The 14,797-nt window shown below is 42.6% G+C and overlaps 2 protein-coding genes across 8 annotated transcripts in view; one reads left to right on the top strand and one right to left on the bottom strand.

Moving 5' to 3' along the window:
* The first annotated feature begins 60 nt into the window (after positions 1-60).
* On the top strand, positions 61-7,533 carry foxn4 (forkhead box N4). 2 transcript variants are annotated; one of them, XM_046035185.1, is made up of 10 exons: positions 61-924; positions 1,532-1,632; positions 3,938-4,104; positions 4,638-4,750; positions 4,835-4,945; positions 5,312-5,439; positions 5,576-5,672; positions 5,763-5,970; positions 6,075-6,467; positions 6,560-7,533. In XM_046035185.1, the coding sequence occupies exons 2-10, from the start codon at positions 1,553-1,555 to the stop codon at positions 6,808-6,810; spliced, it is 1,548 nt and encodes a 515-aa protein (XP_045891141.1). In that variant the 5' UTR covers positions 61-924; positions 1,532-1,552; the 3' UTR covers positions 6,811-7,533. The 2 variants fall into 2 exon arrangements, with proteins under 2 accessions (XP_045891141.1, XP_045891142.1); XM_046035186.1 differs by lacking the exons at positions 61-924; positions 1,532-1,632 and adding an exon at positions 3,223-3,480.
* Positions 7,534-7,537: 4 nt separating this feature from the next.
* Positions 7,538-14,797, bottom strand: part of acacb (acetyl-CoA carboxylase beta) — a 36,698-nt gene continuing 29,438 nt past the window's right edge. For all 6 annotated transcript variants that reach the window (XM_046035179.1, XM_046035180.1, XM_046035178.1 and 3 more), the window contains 20 exons: positions 14,469-14,684; positions 14,114-14,269; positions 13,819-14,022; positions 13,523-13,678; positions 13,312-13,434; positions 12,957-13,226; positions 12,746-12,843; positions 12,501-12,621; positions 12,304-12,414; positions 11,697-11,840; positions 11,475-11,595; positions 11,294-11,390; positions 11,112-11,208; positions 10,887-11,022; positions 10,611-10,788; positions 10,330-10,442; positions 10,049-10,203; positions 9,749-9,919; positions 9,240-9,376; positions 7,538-8,724 (listed from right to left, as the gene is read on the bottom strand). In XM_046035179.1, the coding sequence (XP_045891135.1) occupies positions 8,598-8,724; positions 9,240-9,376; positions 9,749-9,919; positions 10,049-10,203; positions 10,330-10,442; positions 10,611-10,788; positions 10,887-11,022; positions 11,112-11,208; positions 11,294-11,390; positions 11,475-11,595; positions 11,697-11,840; positions 12,304-12,414; positions 12,501-12,621; positions 12,746-12,843; positions 12,957-13,226; positions 13,312-13,434; positions 13,523-13,678; positions 13,819-14,022; positions 14,114-14,269; positions 14,469-14,684 (2,931 nt within the window). In that variant the 3' untranslated portion in view covers positions 7,538-8,597. The remainder of the gene's footprint in view (positions 8,725-9,239; positions 9,377-9,748; positions 9,920-10,048; positions 10,204-10,329; positions 10,443-10,610; positions 10,789-10,886; positions 11,023-11,111; positions 11,209-11,293; positions 11,391-11,474; positions 11,596-11,696; positions 11,841-12,303; positions 12,415-12,500; positions 12,622-12,745; positions 12,844-12,956; positions 13,227-13,311; positions 13,435-13,522; positions 13,679-13,818; positions 14,023-14,113; positions 14,270-14,468; positions 14,685-14,797) is intronic.

The following is a 14,797-nucleotide window of genomic DNA, read 5'->3' as shown; positions in this document are numbered from 1 at the left end:
TTGCCGCCTCCTGCTGCAGCTCACCCGGCCCCCTGCCCTCTCTACGCGCCTCCCCGGCACTTTTTCCCACTGCTGAGAGGAGCAGGACGCGGCCACAGCGGCGGGAAGCAAATTATCTGCAAACACTTCCCGAAAGTTCACACTCACACACACAGATGCCACCACAAGTAGCGACTCACGCCGTCTTAGACCTGATCGAGGGAGCTTCCTGGGAATAACCTGACAGGAGGATATAGTGGAGCAAAGCGGATGTTTTACGTTCATTCTTCATTTTTTGATCAAGTCAGGTGCTTTTTCCCCCCGGTCGCTTTTATTACGCTTAATCTGGTATTATTTTAAAAATACTCGAGATTTTTTTTTTGCCTTACTAGTCTAAATAGCCTCAACAGGATTTAGGCCTGAACTCGTGTGACCTATTTTGTGTTTTATTGAGACGTAGGCTACCTGCATGTCACTGGAGGAACCAGCGCAAAGGCAGACAGAAAATGTTCTTTAAATATGTAATATCTCTTTAACAATCATCAGTAAAAGGACTAAATGTCTGAGTGGAGTATGGCCTGACTTTTACTGCTACAAACTTTATACGTTTGGCTGCTGCTGGTGTCAGCGCAGGAGCGTACTGTGACACCAAATCCACCGAAAATACAGAAAAATAAAATCTCCACATCGTTACTCCTGCACTTGTTGTGGGAAGTGTGGTCGGGACTGGAAACAGGCACTGCATTAACAGCAGCTGTCAAACTCATGGGATCCTCCTGCCGATTGGGAGCTCTGCTGAAGTCTCCACTGCGCATGTCAGAGCGCTGGACAGCTCCAGAGAGGGAAATTTAAAAACGGTTTTTGGAGAATCAAGTGCAACATAGTGAAATACAGTACAGGGGCTCGAGACCGGCTCACACATTCTTCAAATCTCATCAAAAACAGGTATTTTTTTTATGATTTCTCTTTCAGCATCATAGTGTTTGTCGGATTGTTATTTTATGAGAACACAGACATTTTACTCATTTTTAACTATAATTTCTGTGTAGGCATGCTAAATGATAAGCCATTTAAACCTCGGCTGAGTTCATGTAACCAAACTGTTGTGTAAACATTTGGACTGAATGCTTATTGAATACAAGCTTTCTTATTCTATTTATAAACATGTACCTATTTCTTATGAATAAGAACAGGTTAAGGGGAACAAAAAGCATTCAAACCGTGAAATGGGCTCCAGCTACAACAAAGGCATACTGATGCCAAATAGACAATGTATTCACTACTATTCATTCAGTTTTGAAATTTGTTTATAGTTGTGTTAAATTTTGATTGCACCTTAAATTTGAGTTTTAAATGTTTGCTTTTCATGGAGCAATTTTATATTTTTTAGAAATAGCACATGTTCCACAATGTTTATTTACTAAAGAAGAACAATATTTGAAGCAATTTTTAAATACTGTAATACTTCCTTCTGCATGGTTTGGTCTTTTCAGTTTGAATACTCAGTGGGGCATAACATCAAATGTGTTCATTTGATTTATTTTGATTGCAGCGGTACCACACATCCCAGGAAATGATAGAAGGTGGAATTACATCCAGGATGTCAGGAATAATTGAGAATGCTGGGCATCATCCGTCTCCACAGGATTACAGGTAAGCCTACGACTTCAGATTTACACCATGTTCAGCTATATTAGGACAAAAAGTTACAGAATCTTCTAGCATGAAACAACATATTATTTTGTGTAGCATATTGTCAAAAAACAGGATCAAATCTGAGGTGCCTCAATAGATAAAAGGCAGATTTTGTATTAATCAAACCCTTTAAGGTGTTTCCCAAAGGGTCATGGAACAAATTGTCTTAACCCCACTATGTTTCATCTAAAGGTGGACGGACAGCTCTTTTTGTGCATGGGGGGTTTCGTAAAAAAAGAGAGAGAGAAAAAAAAATCCTGAAGAATAAATGATTTTCATTCTGAATGGATCTGTCAGAAACCATCAGCTCTGTTTACACTCCCGCTGTCGGCACACGGAGAGCCTGAGCCTCTTGGCCTGCCGGCTCAGGGGGAGACTGGGCTCTCTGGGTCACCAGTATGCACAAGTGGCTCCCAATTAGACAAGGAGGGAAGTGGAGAGGGAAGGCGGGAGGAGGAGGTGCAATATTTAGTGTAGTTGAACCTCTGGGAAGGCTCAATGATACATGGAGACACCAGCCCAACATGTTTTGCATCAATGAACAATATCTATGCTGCTGGTAGAGAGAGAGGAGGGGAGGTGGGAATACTCCCCCATGTGTCATCTATTCTAGTTTCTATCAGAGTGTGCTGGGCATTTATAATGGATAATTGCAACCTTGAATAGATTTGTGAAGCAAAATTGTAAAAGACTGGCGATGGCAAATATTGTCAATAGTTCTAATTTACTTTGAGTGCACCAGCTTTTGCACTTTCAAAACAAAAGGGAAAACATGTCTGCACTTGGACCTTTCATTCACCAATGCTTTTTACGCTTGAACAATATTTCTTCATTTAGTCAGAGGTGAAAAAAAGCAGAAGAAAAGAATGAGAGTCTCACAAAAGGTACAGAGATATTGTGATACCTTACCTTAAACTTCACAATGCCATGTGCTTCAAAAAGGGCGATCATAAACAATCATTTACAGGTACATGCAAGGTGTTTGAGAACGTGTGCGGCTGATTCCTGGCTGCGCTGATGTCACTTATTCAGCCAGCAGACACAGAGCCCTGACCTCAGACTACACTGGCACTCCCTCTGGCCCGAGGCTCTGTTGATTTCCCCATTTAGGGAGGACAGGGGTGATGGTGGGGGTGGGTTGGGGGCGGCAGTGAGGATAGAGACTGGAAAGGGACAGGGAAGCAGATGGCATCCTATTTGTCCCTCTTATGTGAGGGCTGTCATTCCAACAGATTAATGCAAGGGCCGGGGTGAAGAAAAGAAATGACAGAGACAATCAAGGAAGGGTCTGGAGAAGACAATGGAGCCACGTGCCACTGGGCAGATTTGTCGTTTGGAACACAATAGGTGATCATTTTTCAATAGACAAGGCCAACTGTTGCAGGCAACATGTGCTGCTGTCCCATGTTTCAAACGATCTCATGCGTTGTTTACTTATGATTCAGCCAATGGTTAAGGCGAGACCATGGTCACCTGACACGTTTGATTTTTTTATTAGGAGATTTGGGGTCTGTGTGTGTATGGGGGGGGTTGTGCTCCTACACTGTCTACAGACACACAAAGTAACTGAATAGTATGTGTTGTCATAGCGACCCCAATTACGAAACCCTTGCACATTAAGTGTGTGAGCGCACAGAGAAGACTGGAGAGGATTCAAGAGGATTCCTCTCTTTTCTTTCTTTCTCTTCCAGGCTCCCTACATAAAAGACGTAATGACTGAAAGCTGATTGGTGCTGGCAGTGCACTGGTTAAACAGAAAGCCTACATTTATTCCACTTTCTAGCACAACATTTATAAAATCAAGAGGTTAGAAATATATTTAATGTGAACTTTTCAATTTTTTTAATTCTTAAATTGCTATTATCAATTTATTTTATTTTTCAAATTTGTATTTAGAATCAGCAAATAAGCAAACACGTATAAACTGTAGAAGAAACAAAGATCACTCCTAGAAAATCTCAAAAGCTGATTTATTCTGAAGGGAAAGCTTGTTTAACTCCCACATTGTTGATTAAAACTGTCACTGCTAATAACACTTGTAGTTAATCTTCTTATGGTAAATCCTGAATGGCATGGCTAATACACGGCTTTCATCTTCGTTTCCTCGCATTCAGAATCATTACAGTGGTTCTGACTTTGACGGACAAAATGTTCTATCAAGTGTTTAGATTCAAATTCCACTTGCCGTCTATGTGTGTCTGAGCCGACAGCCGTGTTAACCCCCCTCTTCAAAACCTCCCCCCACCCTCTTCTTCTCTCGAAGGCTTCTGACCACGGACCCCTCCCAGCTGAGGGAGGAGGACCTCCCTGGGGACCTGCAGTCTCTGTCATGGCTCACCTCTGTGGATGTGCCCCGACTACAGCAGATGGCTGATGGCCGAGGCCACAGTAACGGGCCCTCCCAGGGCAGCTTGTTGGAGCAACAGACAGGTGAGGTGACAGGGAGGGGACAGTGCGACATTCAAAAAACGGATCATTTCTCTGATTGGATAAATCAGGACCAGCTGGGTACTTTTGGATTTCTGTCCTCTGCAGATATAAGACCTTTATCCTGAAAGATAAAGACCAATGAATATACAAGACAGGGTCAGTTAATCTCAGAGATTCATCCATTAGGACAGTGTTGGTGGGATTCACTGAGGTTTGAGAGATGAGATTTTGCTCACTTTATTATTGTCATAAACAGATCAAAGTGCAAACAACAATCAGCTATACAAAAACCCACCAAGAGCTTAAGTGTTCAAACACAATGATATGGTAACTTACAAGACTTTATATTGAAGAGTTTAATTTCCTACCACTTTCAACTCTCTGGTTTCTTTGCAGAAGAATGAAAGTCTGTAAGCGGTTGTAAGTAGCCATATCATTCTGAGCACTGCAGGCGAGGAGAGAAATAGATCTGATAAAGTTTTTCGGTGAACTTTCCTTTAATCTAATAACAGTCTGGCTGCTCCTTCTCACAGCTCAGCTGAACAACATGACGATGACAGCGGGTCAAGGCTCCATGCTTCACCTCCAAAGCAACATACAGCACAGCCCTCTGGGAATCAGCATCATCAACACGCACAGTGGAAGCGTGAGTTTTAACAGCATTGCAAGAAAAATAGTTTTATGATGCCTATAGGGTTGATTGTCAAATATATCTGTGTCTGTTTCGCAGATGTCTCCGTTCTCCATGAATGGGTTGCCCTCTCCGGGATACCAGTGCCCTACCTCAGTCTACCAGCCTGCACCCCAGCAGGTGTACTCTCTAACCCAAACTGGACAACAGGTACCAAACTTTAAGCTAATAAAGAGCCTGATTGATCAACAGTTAAATGGTCCTTTCACTATATTTCTTTTTTTCCCCCTTCTATACTGACAGTGTAATGCTCAGAGGCTTTAATGATGTAGGCCAGTAAACAATTACCTCTTTGCTAATAGTGTAATATGTGTGTATTATTATTAAATCTCCATTATTGGGGCTGTGCTTATTACTGAGCCTGTACTGTTGTTGGTGGTTTTCTTCAGCTTTTTGTGTGAATTGCCTACATGGCTACATGCCTACACCTCTGTGTTCAGTGCTACTTGATAAAAACAAAAACATAAAACTGTGAAAATGATAACGTTCCTCATCATTCTCCATCTGTTCTTGTAGTGTTCAACTGGTGGGCTTTACAGCAATGTCTCTTTCAACAACCAAAGTCTATTCACACAACCTCGCCTGGCTCCACAAGAACAGGAGCTGCAACCCAAGTCTTTCCCCAAGCCAATCTATTCCTACAGGTAAGACCTCACTTATTTAGCCAATAATGAAAAATAATATCCACCAAATCTCCCAAACTTTCTTTAGTGTATTTCATATTCTCTGCTTTGAATAACTTGAATAATTTTAATGGTTTTTTATTTATTTTTTTTTTAGCTGTTTGATTGCCATGGCTCTGAAAAACAGCAAAACGGGCAGCCTCCCAGTCAGTGAGATCTATAGCTTTATGAAGGAACACTTTCCTTATTTCAAGGTATGACACTCTTAATATTAAAGAAAGGGGCTAAATGAAAGGGTGCATGTAACGAATGTCACTGATTATGCGCCGCCTCTCTCTCTGCAGACTGCCCCTGATGGATGGAAGAATTCAGTCAGACACAATCTGTCCTTAAACAAATGCTTTGAGAAAGTGGAGAACAAGATGAGCAGCTCATCCCGTAAGGGCTGTCTATGGGCGCTGAACCCTGCCAAAATTGACAAGATGGAGGAAGAGATGCAGAAGTGGAAACGCAAGGACCTCCCAGCCATCCGCCGCAGCATGGCTAACCCTGGTCAGTAATGTATTTTGTTAAATGTAAAAGGTCTTCTGCCGAACCAGATTATGAGTCACCAAAAACTGACAGTGTTAGTCTGATAATAAGTCTTTCCCCCGCAGACGAGTTGGACAAATTGATCACAGACCGCCCGGAGAACTGCAGACGTAAGGCTTTAGAGGCCGGCATGACCCGGCTGCCCAGCTGTCCAACTGGCCTCCAGATGCCCATCACAGCCCAGATGCAGCCTCAACCTATAGTCACGCTTTCCCTGCCCTGCTTACCCATGCACCAGCACCACCAGCTTCAGGCCCAGCTCCAGGCTCAGGCCCGCCTGGGCCCCATGTCCCCTGCCCCGGCCCAGACACCTCCCCTTCACGCGGTCCCTGACCTTTCCCACAGTCCACTCACCCAGCAACCGAGCCAGCCGCCAGACGATTTCTACAGTGTGCATAGTGATACACACACAGAGGTGGATGCACTGGACCCTAGCATCATGGACTTTGCCCTTCAAGGTAAATAAATTTTTAAGGGACATTTTTTTTGTTTGCTAGTTAATTTAAGTTTTGTTGCATCAGTACACTAACCTCTCTATCTATCTGCTTAGGTAATCTGTGGGAGGAAATGAAGGACGACAGCTTTAACCTGGATGCCTTGGGTACCTTCAGTAACTCACCTCTCCGACTATCAGACTGTGACTTGGGAACAGCCAACCTCCCTCCTGTCTCCACTGGAGCAAACCTGCCGCTGTCAGATGTGCAAGTGACAGGCCTTTACACCTCCTACACCTCCCAGGATCCCTTGTCTTCCCAGTACATGGTCACACCAGCCAACAGCAAGCCTATTGCGCTGTTATAAAGCAGGTGTTCTGTCACCCTGATTTATTCTTTGGATATCTGTGGACTCCAACTGAAGAAGAGGTTTGAGGTCAAAGTCTGAATTCTGGTTTCTTGTGTGCTACTAAAAGTACAAATCACACTGCTTTCCTGCAGTCAGCTGGGAACTACTTGAAGGATGTTTTAAAATCATTTCACACAAAGGCCACAAGAAAACTGCTCATTAAGATAAAACTGCTGATAAAGAGGTGGCAGTGTGAAAATGTAAGAAATAAAATATCTAGCTTTGCCAAGCAAAGACTCAAAAGCCTGTACCAGTTCAAAGACTCTATGTGGAGATGTAAGTTAGCATCCGGCAGTTTTTCTACTGTTCACTCTGCGTTTTAAAGCCCTATCATATTGTAGCTCCCCCATCTCTTGTCTGTTGTATTGTGCTAGATATTATTGATGTGATGTTTTATTTATATTTATAAAAGGCAGCTGGAGAAGGTGATGACTCTATCAATCTTTTGCTGTATATATTTGAATGTTTCAAACTGCTATTGCCACAGAAAAGCTTTCTTTCGACTGTATTTACCCACTTCTCTCCAAAATGCCGATGTGTGCCAACACTTTGAGTAATCCGGATTTTTACACATTATTCTTTTACACACTGTGATTAACGTGTCTCAAAGTCAGATGTAAATTATGTTCATTAACTTGATCATAATGAATCGAATGGGTAAATAAAAGACGTTTCTTTTGCCAAAAACATATCTCAATGACATTTATTAACAAACAGTCCTTTGTAGAACACAAGATCCAGGAAAGTGTTTATATACATTCAAATTAAATGTCATGGCTGATATTCTGATCAGAGGTAAGGCGAATGAAGCAGCAGTTGGGGGACCACTTTGGTGACTGTTGTCCACCTTTTGTGAAACTCAATATCATAGATATACCAACAAAAACAAAAGCAAAGTATTACATACGCTGTCACAGTCTCTCCTACCATTCATAACATTGTCTTAGCACAAAAAAACACTACAGCCTACGTACACATTATCAGACTTAAAATGACAGTGAAAAGATGGACTGCACTCATGCAAACAGCTTATTAGAATAAAAACTCATCTGCTTCTTAATTTGCATTTCTGGATGACAATACTGGCATAAAAATCCATATCTATATTTAGCCAAAGCAGAAATTAAACAGAATGGATAGACTTCCCCATTTTCTGGCTTAGAAATTAGCCGAATTAGATCAAAATTGATAAAGAATTGACTAGTTGCTCAAGCTACATTCAAAGATGAACACTTTTCTTTATTTAACACCTTTAAGTGAATATGATAACGAGCACCAAAATATTAAGTCTCCCACTTTACGCTTCAACCTTGTGTACTGTAACTCTGGCCTCCATGGACTGCACAGAGCCAGCAAAAAAAACACTGACACACCTTTGTGTACAAATACAGCCAAGTGAAATGTGCGTTACAATCATAGTTTGTGAACCAGAAAGTTCCTGGACTGGGAAGCTGAAATGACTGCTTACCTCCCAATTGTAAAAGACAAACTCAGTCAGTAGTGGACCGGATAATGACATCCCACCAAAGATGCCATACAACAGCAATGTTAACAACAGACAGAGCAGTGTAGCGGTTTTGTGATCACTGAGGAATAAGTCACTTTGTGCATGTGTGCATTATTGCAAAGAATTACCCATTTAGCTTTAAATTGTGCACCTACAATCAATAATAGTAATAATATTTTTTCAACTAGAACAGAGCTTTTGTTCTTATTAATAACACAACCTGATAAAGCTCATGAGCTTAACTGGTGCTGGTGCTGTCCATAGTGGCGAGCAGATGCGAGAGCTTAGCCCTCTGGGACGGAGTAATATTCTGGCTCATGTGGATGATGCAGTCCATGGTTACGTCAGGGTTGGCCTGCACCAGGCTGGAACACAAGCAGAAAATTATAACACAAACATGCTGCAATAAATTATTTTAAGTGGTGAAAATGCAGAGAGAGAGAAATTGGCCTAAGCTGGTCTGCAGCATATTCTGTCATTTCTGTATATCAGAAACTCACCTGTGGTTGCACATCATCCATCAATTTTAAAATTACCCTGACAGGCCCAGCATGCATTTCAGTGAGGTTTCACTTATAGGATCCTCTCAACTGCTTAGAATATAAGGGAACCTTTGATTCATTTGCACTAAATGCGTTAAGATGAAGATATACGATCAGTGTAGCGTTGAATTCTTTAGGCCATTTTAGCTAAACATGACCAAACTGATTGTGGCTCTTTTGACTAGTACTCAGGTTTATGTCTACAATGTAGCTCTGTAACATAAAAGCTAATAATCCACAGCTAAAATCCATTTAAGATTGATTAAAATGTGACACATGGATTTTTGTCACCGATAAGATTATGGCAATGAAAATAAGCATTATCCCAAAATGTGTACCTGCGGATGTGTTTCAAAGTGTTTTCTTTTTTTAGGTACTTGATGTTCTCTTGGATGGCGGATCGAGTACCATCCTCCTTGGACAAATGCTTCTCCAGCCACTCAACTACTGCTTGGTTGTTATCCCAGAGGTAGGCCTGGAAGAGCACACAGAAGCACCTTTAAATCTCTGATCAGTTTTAACAATGAAGTGCTCAAAAGCAACCACATAATATGTGGACCAGAGGCAAAAACTGAAACAGGATCGCATGTACAGTTGTACATGCAACAAATATGTATTATCTTTACCATATCTTACATTCTGTAACTGTTGATAATGTTCACAGTAATTAACAGGGGTAAAAGAAAATAGCCTCACTTTACAAGTATAATATCACACACCCATTGTCCCATGCCCTTAAAATTAAAAAACAAATGTACTTTTTGCCAACATTTGACATTTATTCACAATGTTTACACTGCATTTAGAGTATTAGCAGAGACCATCTTCTCTGACTGTCGTGACAAACCTTGACTGTTCCTTCTGTTTCAACAAACCAGCGCCGCAGCATGGAGTGCATGTGTCCGTCACTGAGGTCTTTGTTGGCCTGCAGAATCTCACACTTCACCACCTGCTCCAATAGGAGGCGACGCAAGCGCCAGTAGAAGAAGGTCCGCACATTCTTCCAATCCAAAATATCCTGTCGGGAGTATCAAAGGGAACAGATAAATGCATAAATCGCCCCTAAATACAAGTTTATGATCTACACCCAATGTTACGCACATATTGACAGTCAAAGCAGAAGACTGTTCATTAAGGGCTCACTCACAGTGATGACGCCCTTCTCCTGCATCCTGCCTGGTGTGTCATGGAGATCTACAAACTGCACTGCCACCTGGTGGTAGATGGGCAATAGGAATTCCTCCCTTGCTTTGAGCTTACACTCCAGCTCTCGGCACTGTTTGTCAGATAGCTCTGGGGAAGCTGATGAAAACAAAAGTGCTCTGAGTGACTCGAAGACTCGTCAGCAAGGTTATGAACACCCTAGCTGTGTTACAATTTAAAGGAAAATAATTGCCAGTGATTGTGTGAGAAAGAAATAACATTTACCAAGCTGCTCAGCGAGACTAGCATAGACTGAATCTAGTCTCCTCATCGTCTTCAGCAGGTCTTTCCTCCTGAATTTGATCTCCACTGTACCCTCAGCCTCCAGCACACCACCTCTGTCCATAGAAAGCACAGCAACAGGGAGACAACCGAAAGGACAGAAACTGGTTATTCTCTCTCTCACACACACACACACACACACCACACACACACACACACACACCTGTTGCCTAGGCCGAGAACACCATAAAGTAACTAATAGAAAACATGATTGTTTCATGTACCTGCTCTCCCTGTCTGCATAGAGCTCCATACACAGAGGGTTGATGGTGGGGTCTATCACTACCCATGAGCCTCCTCTCAGCTCAGCATGTGGTGGGATGTACACCAGCACTGGCTGGCGGAAACTACGCAGGGCGTCAACGATATAGGCCCCAAACTTCAGTACCTGGTCATACATATCTGAGAGCGAAATGGGCAAAAACATAATTTTTAATTTAATAACAAAAGCTCTTGCATGTAACGCAGTGTCTCTGCAAAGTTTAGTATTCGTCCTATACCCTTCATTCCACCAGAGAAGCCTCTCCAGTTGGCAAACACCATGAGAGGCAGATGTTCAAGGTTGAAGTCACAGATCACCTGAGCGGTTTTAAACGCAGAGTCTGGAAACCACACCTGGCCAGCCTGCTGTAGAACCTGACATGAACACCGGGGGAGATGAGCTGAGCTGAAATACTGTGATATAATGTGTTCTAATCACAAACGTGGTGGTGAGAATTACTCACTTTAGATTCTGAATCCAGATTGGCTGGGTCTGCCGGGACTGTGAACTCAACTGTGCGTGTTTCGACAGCAATGACACCAAGGGGAATTCCTCCTAAACTGTTTTCATTCAACAGAGTTATTAATCGATTTCCGTGTAAGTTTTAAATAAAAAACCACAATATTTTATATGTACAAACATTACCGTGCTCTGCCTACTACCACTGTCTGAGCCCAAGACTCCATGATCTCCATGAAAGAGCCGTGGTCAAAGAATCCACTTTGCCAGGCACCTCTCACCGCTAATGACACAAAGGCAGAAAAAAGAAAATGAAGCAGAGTGATTACATCTTGTTTAGATGTTTAAATGACATCTTGACACTCACTGGGGTGAGGTCTCCCAGCCAGCATCCAGCGGGGATCATAAGGTGCTTTTGTGGGAGTATATTCTATCTCTCTATCCACTGGATCTAGAGTTGCTATAACAGGAACAGGGGAGTGATTATTCTGTGAAGAGAAGAGGAACTACAGTTAGTGATCTAAAGGGTTCAGTTACTTTTATAGCACTAAAAGTCACACAATATGAATTTTTACACATTCAGCCAAACCTTTGGCATATAGGAGAGCCACTGGAGTATGGTGAAGACGCCCTCAAAGTCATCAGGCACAGTGCTGTGTGTGACTCCATTATTGTGCATGATCTGGACCCCTCCCAGCTGATTGTTGGAAGTGTAGACCTCTGTACCCAAAACCTGCACAGAAACAGGAACTTCAATGACCACAGTCAGAGCATTTGTCCACAAATGTGCCCACAAAATGAGCAGGTTCTCATCTGCCCGCAACATTTCTTTTCAAACTGAAGTATAAAAGTTGCTTCTGACCATTTTAACCTGAAGACATCAGTATCCATTAAGGCCAAAAAAGATGTACAGAACACAGAATAAAATAATCTCTCTTTTGATTGACTTTGTCTTCAGCATATTTTGCCAGTTATTCTCCCAATTTGCCTAATTGCTTTTTGGTTGTCTTCATTACTGCACATAATTGCTCCAAACCATCCCACAGATGATGACATACACAACAGATGGCATGCATTGCTTAATATCCGTAAAAGCCAAACAAACCAGGTCTAACATAATAGATGTGTTTATTTTAAGGACTTTAATAAATATTGTCTACTCATCAATAACAGTGATATTGGTTAAACCAACAAACCTTGTTAAGAGCGCCCGCTCCAGTCAGGATAATGTGAGAGTTTTCCACCTGAATCACTCTCTGTCCCAAACGGACCAGATAGGCTCCAATTCCAATAGCGCGACATGTCACCTGCAAGAGCAGAAAAAGTGTCTCACATCCCAGAGGTTCACATGGTGTTCTGGTTCTGCTCAGAGAAATCAGATCCACATACTCACCATACTAATTGTAACGATCTCCTCATAGGCCTGAGAGGATTCTCCAGCAATGGTGCCAGAACCTCGCAGGTTCTCAACCCCAAGACCATCGTCCTTCCCAATGATGTCAGTGATGATGTACCTGTAACAGAGAGGCATAGTGAAAAATCAAATCTCTATTATCCCACAGACACAAGTTATGGGTGTCAAATATTTAAACTAAATTTGCTACATTATGAGAACAGACAACCAAATATCTGCTGTACCTGGACTCTCCACCTTCCTCTACATGGTGACAGTGAACAGCATTGGTGGAGCTGATAAGTGTGTAGTCCTGAGGTGTCAGGTATAGGTACTTGAAACCCTATAGAGAAATGGAAATAACTTTTAATAAGAAATATCAAACAGCATGCACATATTGCTACAGTATTCCCTGTGGTCATCCAAATATCAGGAGAAGCATATTTTAGAAGTCACCTTGTAGGGGTCAGCGGGGTCAATCCAGGCCACCTGGAACATGTGTTTGATCTCTTCAGCGAGGCCGATTCGTGCTCCACTGTTGGCTGCGATGTAAATACGGGGGAGGCCCTCAGCCCGAGCCAACTCAGACGCCCTGAGGAACAGCTCATCCTCTTGAGGACCAAATGAGCCGATCATGTGAGTGATGTCATTACTGATGACAATGATTTCTCTGCCCTCTGGGTACTCTGGAGTCTTCATCTTCATCCTGAAGGCAACCATTCCCACCTGATGAAGAATGGTTACAGTAGTTACCAGAATCATCACACTGGTATATCATGAACTGACATAAATGCTCTAAAAAGCATCCTACATCATTGTCTCCAGGCAGGCGGTTCATCTGCACGAGTCGACCTTGAGGGTCCAGAACCAGCTCGGTGCACATCAGTACGTCTTTGGGTTGTTTTTCACCTCGACCCCACATTTTAAACAGTGCCTACAGGAAGATTTTCAGTATGTGTCAGATACCTTAGGCACCATAATTTATTTTAAAAAAGGAACCTAATTCTGTGAGTTAGCAGTACCTGTCTGAACATCTCTGGGAAGTCATAGACATATGTAGTCCCCAAAGTTTGAGCCTGGAAGCGCTTGGCCTGCAGCAGGTCTTTGGTCACATACGGAGTATTGATCAGCATGCCATGCAGAGGACCCTGTTTATCTCCATATGACTGGAACATGATCTAAAAAGGGACAGACATTGAGGTGAATTAGTGATAAAACAACCACACAGAACAAATCTCCTGCCACATACCACATCTTTTGGATCACATGTAATTGCAAAAATTGCTTGAAAGAGGGTGCCTCAGTCCACTGTCCACACCTGTCTGGAACATGGGTCAGTAACCTCTTTGTACAGGCTGATGTCCAAGTAATAGCCAGACTCATTTGTGATAAACAGGCGGATAGGAACGGCATTTCCAGTTGGTGTCAGACGGATATTGATCTTCAGTTCAGCCTGCAGGACGCGCAGCTTCCAAAGACGGCTGCCGTAGCGCATCACCATGGAGCGAACAGACTCCTCTATCTGGGGGAGCCAAGAAAAAGACAAAAGACCAATGAGAAATAAATCTCATATAATCCAGTACTATGGTTGCATATATGTGCTGGACACTGACTTTAGAGGGGTCCATAATGACGGTGGGTACGAAGTTAAGGAAGATGTGGTTGCAGTCTGTGCGGACACTGGTGTTACTGAAGGCCACCTCCAACTCATCCATGGCCTCTAACAGAAGACGTTCTCCCTCATTTTGGAGGTATTCAAAGGAGGCTTCCTGGTTGGGAATAAACAGAGTTTTTATTTCACCAAAATAACATTACCACTGACCAACATTTTCTTTAATCAGGCAGTTTATTAACCTTTCACCCTGGGAAAACAGTCAATCCAAAATAAACACAACAAGCACTAACAAGCTATTTTCTGCACTCTTTTTAAAGAATCAATAAGCTGTACTTTTCAGTTGCTCTTCTAACCTTTGTAATGAGATCTGAGTGGCGGATAATAGCTCGTATGAAGAAGCGGTAGTCTGTGACTTCAGCGCCCTCCTGCACACGAGCAGCACCGAGGTAGAGGTGCATCTTGTGGTTGGCACACGGAACGGCCGTCAGGTCAAAGTTTCTCATGCGGTTGAGCTCCAGCTGAAATGCTAACGCTGGCTCCAGATTACGGTAAATACGATCCTCCTGGAACTAAAGAGAGGCACAGATTGGAGGGGTCATCATCTCTGGAGGCTGCAGCAGATCTAATCTTGATATATGATTATCAATTCTATGATCATCCGATTTTGTAAAGTTCTATTAAG

This window comes from Micropterus dolomieu, linkage group LG21, assembly GCF_021292245.1.
Source record: "Micropterus dolomieu isolate WLL.071019.BEF.003 ecotype Adirondacks linkage group LG21, ASM2129224v1, whole genome shotgun sequence".
Taxonomy (NCBI): domain Eukaryota; kingdom Metazoa; phylum Chordata; class Actinopteri; order Centrarchiformes; family Centrarchidae; genus Micropterus; species Micropterus dolomieu.
This window is presented reverse-complemented; position numbering and strand designations above follow the sequence as displayed.